The sequence below is a fragment of the Corvus brachyrhynchos genome, unplaced genomic scaffold (assembly GCF_000691975.1).
Source record: "Corvus brachyrhynchos isolate BGI_N302 unplaced genomic scaffold, ASM69197v1 scaffold4, whole genome shotgun sequence".
In the NCBI taxonomy this organism is placed as follows: domain Eukaryota; kingdom Metazoa; phylum Chordata; class Aves; order Passeriformes; family Corvidae; genus Corvus; species Corvus brachyrhynchos.
Window position 1 is genome coordinate 311639 of NW_008237878.1, and position 5674 is coordinate 317312.

Sequence of the window (5674 nt, forward strand, 5' to 3'; positions counted from 1 at the left end):
GTTCGCTGTACCTGCAGGCAGCAGTGGGGTGGGTAGGGGTAGCGTGGCAGGGGTCTGGGGGTTATCACAGTGCCTGGTGAGCACGGCACTCACCCCGCCTCTTCCTCCAGCGCCAGTGGAACAGCACAGCAGCCAGGATGCAGCAGACCAGGAAGGTGATGCCAGTGCCCAGGGCCAGGCTGGCGGCAAGGTCCAGCGAGGTGGGGGGGGACAGCACCCAGCCCAGCGCCTCACAGGCTCCGTTCACACAGATCTGGAGGAGCAGGGGCTCAGCAGGGATGGGATGGGGGGGACTGGGGTGGGTGGTTGCCCACCTGGGGGGTTCCTACCTCCACGGGGGCCCCAGTGGGGGGCAGGTGCAGCTCGCGGGGGAGCAGAGCACCGTGAACTCGGGGGTTGTAGCAGTGGGACCCCCTACTCTGGCTCACCCCACTGCCCCACGTACGTGCACCTTGATCTCATCATCGCCGGGCTTGAGGCGGAGGCGCCCGCCCTCCTGCTCTTTCAAGGGGAAGACCTTGGGCCGGGAGTAGTAGCGGACACGGAACAGCCAGCGGCCATCGGCGCCATCCAGCAGCACGCTCAGGTTCCCCAGCACCACCTCCACCTTGCTCTCGAAGGGGAAGGCTGGGCTGTGGCACAGCAGTCGCTCTGGTGCCAGCGGGTCCTCACACTCCTGTGGGCAAGGAGATGCTGAGCACCGACACGGAAGAGTGCCCAGGAGATTGGGGTGGGGTGGGCAGGGCCGGGGGGAGCTGGCCTCACACCCCGGTGCTTACTGTGGCTTGGGTAACCACACCACCGGCTTCAAAGCGGATCTTGGCGCGATACACAGAGTCCAGGTGGGCGCCGATAATGGGGAGCAGCGGGCCCCTACGGCGGGGGTGGTAGGGGGCGGCACGCGGTCCACGAGGGCCGGGTGGGCGCCGATAATGGTGAGCAGCGAGCCCCTACGGCGGGCAGGGATGATCAGGTTCGGGGTGCACGTGGTCCCCAGGGTGCCTGCAATTCCCAGCACATCATCCAGCCCAGCCAGGGCAGTGGGAGGCCAGGGCTGTCCCCTCACCCAGGGGAGCGGAGCCCACTCACTCACTCATAGCTGCAGCTGGGGACGATGGCGGATACAGTGGGGTCAGGGCGGTACTGGAAGGGCACGGGGGCCGGGAACTCCTCCCCGTCGATCCACAGGGCTACCCAGGCTGCGCCCAGGCCACTAGCAGCGGGAGCCGCGCATTGGATTGTCCCCCTGCCTCTCGCTGCAGACACGGCAGCCGTGGCTGGGGGGACAGCAGGACAGCAGGGGTTCCCCGTGGCCGTCCCGTGCTGGGGACCCTGCTGTGCCATGCTGAGGGCAAGGCAGGGGCGTACCTGGGCTGCCCAGTCAGGGCACAGTTGGAGCCATTGACCATCACCCGCCAGCTGCTCCCCGCCGAGAGGTGGCTGCCATGGAGGGAGAGGTGGGTGCCACCCCTCTGGGGGCCAAATGGGGGGTGCAGGGCACTGACGTGGGGCTCCTGAGCAGAGATGGGGTCAGAGGGGTGGGTGAGTGAGCCAAACCCCCCCGACCCTGCCAGGGGCCCTGCCAGTGTGGAACCATACCACGAAGACGAAGCCGCCGAGGGTGGAGGAGCCGTAGACCCGGAAGCCAAAGTGTCTCGTAGGTTCCTTCACAGTGAGCACCACGTTGGCCGGGCCCCCCACTGCTGCTGTCCCTGTCGGCTCCAGCTCGCACACCAGCACATCCACGAACTCCTTGCGGCGCGAGGTGGGCAGGGGTCTGTAGGACAGTGAAGGGGGATCAGCCCCAGGCTGGGGGGCAGCCCCAGACCCCTCTGTCCTGCTGGTCCCTCCCGGCACCGCTGCACACCTGTAGCTCTCGCTCTCCTCCGGCAGCACGGTGCAGCCTCTCTGTCCCACTGCCACCTGGTAGGCACCGGGGGGGCTGTGGCTGGGATCAGGGTCCGAGCGGGAGCGGAACGTCATTCCACAGAGTGTCACCCGTGTCCGACCCCACAGCGGGGCACTCCGGGGATGGAACTGTGGGAGAGGCACCTGTGTCACCCCAAGCCCCCAAAGTCCAGTGATGGTTGCCAAGTCCAGAAATCCCCTTCTCTGAGGGACACAACACCCATCCCAAGAACGGGGTCCCACCACATGCCACCCCATTTGCTATGTCCCTCCCTATCCAAGAGCTTGGGAGGTGTGAGGAGCGGGGGACGGCAGCGCAGACCTACGTCGGTGAGGACGGGTGGGCAGCTGTCCTGGACCCAGGGGCCAGCGCACTCGTGGCGGCGCCTGCACCCATCCCCACACCAGCCACAGCCCATGAAGCGCTCGGCCCGCAGGCAGCGCTGGCACGTGGAGAAGTGGCGGCAGCCAGGGCCAGTGACGTTCAGGAGCCACACCTGGGGATGGAGAGCGGAGATGAGGGAGGCACATGGAGCTCCATGCTCGCCCTATGCCCCTCAGACCCCCCACTCACCTTGGTGCCAGCAGTGAAGAACAGCGAGTGGCTTTCCAGCTCCATGGCACCTCGCACTGGCCCTGGCTCTCCCAGGGAGAAGTTGGACAAGGTCAGGAGGTAGGAGCTGGAGCGCTGGAGCACCATCTGCAGCAGGGCAGAGCAGGGGGCTGAGCAAACCCCCCAGCCTGCCAGGACCTGCCACCCCACCTGACCCCCCATCCCACCTGGAAAACACGTCCTTCTGCTGTGCCCAGGTGGGCCACAGTGACATTTCCCATGGCGGTGACGAAGATGGAGGTGAGGAGGACATCTGTCAGCTGCCCGTTGAACAGGTCCACTTTGTGGGAGGCAGCGGGGATGAGGGTGGGCTGATCCCAGCAGCTGGTGTTGACCACCGGTGCTGAGAGGTTTACCTGTGGCCAAACATGGGGTGGGTGACTTGAAGCTGGCCCTGGCACCCTGACTCCCACACCCTCACAGGTAGGCACCCACTTGAGCTGTGAGATATTTTGGGGCAGCACCGGATTGCTTAAGTTCCCCTCCAGGCTGAGAAAATTCTGGGGAAAAAACCACATGGGCAGGCCCTCCCGCAGTCCCCACGTGGCATCAGATCCTGCCCTCCCCTCCCACCCCATCTGGATATAGTTATTCGTGCTGGCACCACAGGATGCACATTCCAACCCCAGTCCTCCCTGACCCCTGGAGCTAGGCGAGGGGCTGGGGTTGAAGAGGGACACCAGGAGCCATGGAGTCCCCACTGGACGCCCCCAGTGCACAGGGCTGGGGTCCCCTCTGGGTTTCCCCTGCTGCAGTGTGAGTCAGCAGCAGTGAGCTGTCTGCTCCGTGCAGGAAAAGGAGGGGATTTGGCTGCACCTTGCCCTGCGCCTGGCTGAGAACACCAAAATTCGTGTCATTTGCTGCAACGAGGGGGCCCTGCCGGGGTGCCCACCCATCTGCATCCTGGCCGTGCCGGGGCTTGTACCTGGGACGCGGTGTTCCTGCCCCGCGGCTGCGGCAGACGAGGAACCCCAGTGACTAATTGCACTTCCGCCTGCGGTTTATTTGCCCGGAGAAGGCGGTGGCCGGGCCTGGGGGACACGGCAGGAGCAGCCAGCACCTCACACATGCAGTCTGCAAAGCACCCAGGCCCTGTGGCTTTCCCACCCCCCCACACGTAAACAAGCTGGAGAGGGTGGCTGGGGTCCAGGGACAGTCACCACGGGGGGCCGGAGTCGAGGCTCCCGGGGAAGCCATAGCAGGAGAAGAATTGGCCCAATGTAGGACATGCGGCAGTGTGCCCGTGTGCCGGCACATGTGCCAGTGAGGTGGGGGGCTCAACAGGATCCCCGCCCGCACCCGGCATCCTCGGGTGCATCAGCAGCCCCTGCAGTAGGTGGTGGGTGGCTGCTGGGCTGACTCACACCTGGGTGGTGATGCTGCTCTCCCCCTGCCCTACCCCACCCCACCATCCATCCCGCTCTACCAGTGTTTCCCAGCATCCTGAACCCACTTTCCCACATCCCAGCCAACCCCCAGGGTCGCCGGGCCGGTTCGGCACAGGGTGGAGCACTCACATTGTGTGGGCAATACTCCAGCGGCTGGAAGAAACTGAGCCCCCGCAGCAGTGGCTGGTGCCCGGTGCCGCAGCACTTCTCCATTCCCTCCTCCATGGCCTGATTGAGGAGACGGAGGGGGAAGGCGCAGACGGCTGAGTTCTCCCGTGGCACTCGGCTCTCTGGCCAGCTCTCAGCAAAGGCACCGAAGAGCACCGTGTCGGTGTTGTTGATGCCGAGGTCGCGGGCCAGGCGTGCACCAGGGCGGGCAGCATGGGCTGCCTGCAGCACATTGTAGGCGATGTCCCTCTCAGCATCCTCCTCGCTGCTGCGTCGGCGTCGGCGCTTGGACTCAAAGCGGCAGTCGAGGACGAGCTCGCGGTAGCGGCGGAGGTCGCGCTCGTGGGTGCTGAGCCGTGCCAGGCGCGTGTGGTACACTGTCGATCCCGGCCGTTCCGGCTGCACCATCAGGAAGTAGACGTGGTCCCCGTCGGCAAAGGAGTGCACGTAGTGGATGGTGTAGTTGTTGCGGTATTGTGGCAGCACCGTCAGCCACTGGAAGTCATTTGAAAAGCCATCCAAGGTGCCCTTCAGCCGTCGGACGGACACTGACTGTGGGCTGTACCGTGCCGCCACACTGCTGTTGATGGTGGAGCCGAGGTAGAAGAAGGAGGCGTAGGAGGTGGCCACCACAGTGGCACTGGTCCCCAGTGGGCTGACCACACAGTCAGGACAGAACGCAGGGCTGTTGCCCATGGCTGAGTACAGGCAGCGCGTGGCTGTGATGGCCACCTTACCGTCCTGCACCTCCAGCTGGTGCTGATAGCACAGCCCATGCTGTGCCGTGCCACAGCTGTACAGCCACGGCTCCAGCGGGTCCAGCAGCAACAGGACATTGTCTGTGTCCTCAGGGCCATCTGTGGTGGCTGGGCACAGGTGACAGATCTCACACTTGGCACTGCCCACTGGGCCGGTGATAAGGACAGAGAGCAGGTGCAGCTCGGGGCTGACCAACAGGATGCGGTTGCGGACGGCCACAAAGACAGTGACCGGGCTGTTTGAGTCGGTGAAGACAGCAACATTCTGGATGGGGCTGCCAGCATCGAGGCTGGGCAGTGTGTAGGGGATGGAGAAGTTCCTGGTGGAGCTGTAAGGGATGCGGGGGCACTGCCAGGTGCTGGCACCCAGCGGGGCCAGGGCGAGCAGCAGCCAGAGGCACACACAGCACAACAGGCCCATGCTGTGCAGTGCCACTGGTGTAAGGTTATCGATGATGCTCAGCACCCAGCAGGCTCAGAACATATGGAGGATGGGCCACCATTACATCTGCCAAAAATAAAAAAGGAAGGGTTTTACCCATTTCTTTTAGGTGAGGACCCTGGGGACAGTCACAGCCGGGTGTCAGCTGGGGGTGCCAGGGTTCCCGGGGGCCAGGTGATGATGGGTACTGCCGAGGGAGGATCAGTCACACCAAACCTCTTCCGAAATACCATGAGTAGGAGGTGATGCCAAGTTGCCTGTGGCAGAAGGACAAATCCTGCCTTCTGCCACCTACAGACGCTGCCTGTCACCCTGGGGCATCTCTGCCCTGCAATGACCTCTTCCGGGGACTGGGATAGGGACCCTGCCAGCCCCCGGGACAGCAACGGGGACTGGG

At 64.6% G+C, this 5674-nt stretch overlaps 1 protein-coding gene across 1 annotated transcript in view; it reads right to left on the reverse strand.

Annotated features, from left to right (window-relative positions):
* Nucleotides 1–5340, reverse strand: part of MST1R (macrophage stimulating 1 receptor) — a 7482-nt gene extending 2142 nt beyond the window's left edge. The window contains 13 exon segments of the mRNA XM_008632286.2: nucleotides 12–91; nucleotides 93–253; nucleotides 330–380; nucleotides 383–676; nucleotides 780–873; nucleotides 1094–1252; nucleotides 1369–1514; nucleotides 1600–1777; nucleotides 1868–2037; nucleotides 2235–2405; nucleotides 2483–2608; nucleotides 2689–2877; nucleotides 4039–5340. Coding sequence (XP_008630508.1) covers nucleotides 12–91; nucleotides 93–253; nucleotides 330–380; nucleotides 383–676; nucleotides 780–873; nucleotides 1094–1252; nucleotides 1369–1514; nucleotides 1600–1777; nucleotides 1868–2037; nucleotides 2235–2405; nucleotides 2483–2608; nucleotides 2689–2877; nucleotides 4039–5256 — 3037 coding nt within the window. The 5' untranslated portion in view covers nucleotides 5257–5340.
* Nucleotides 5341–5674: the final 334 nt, after the last annotated feature.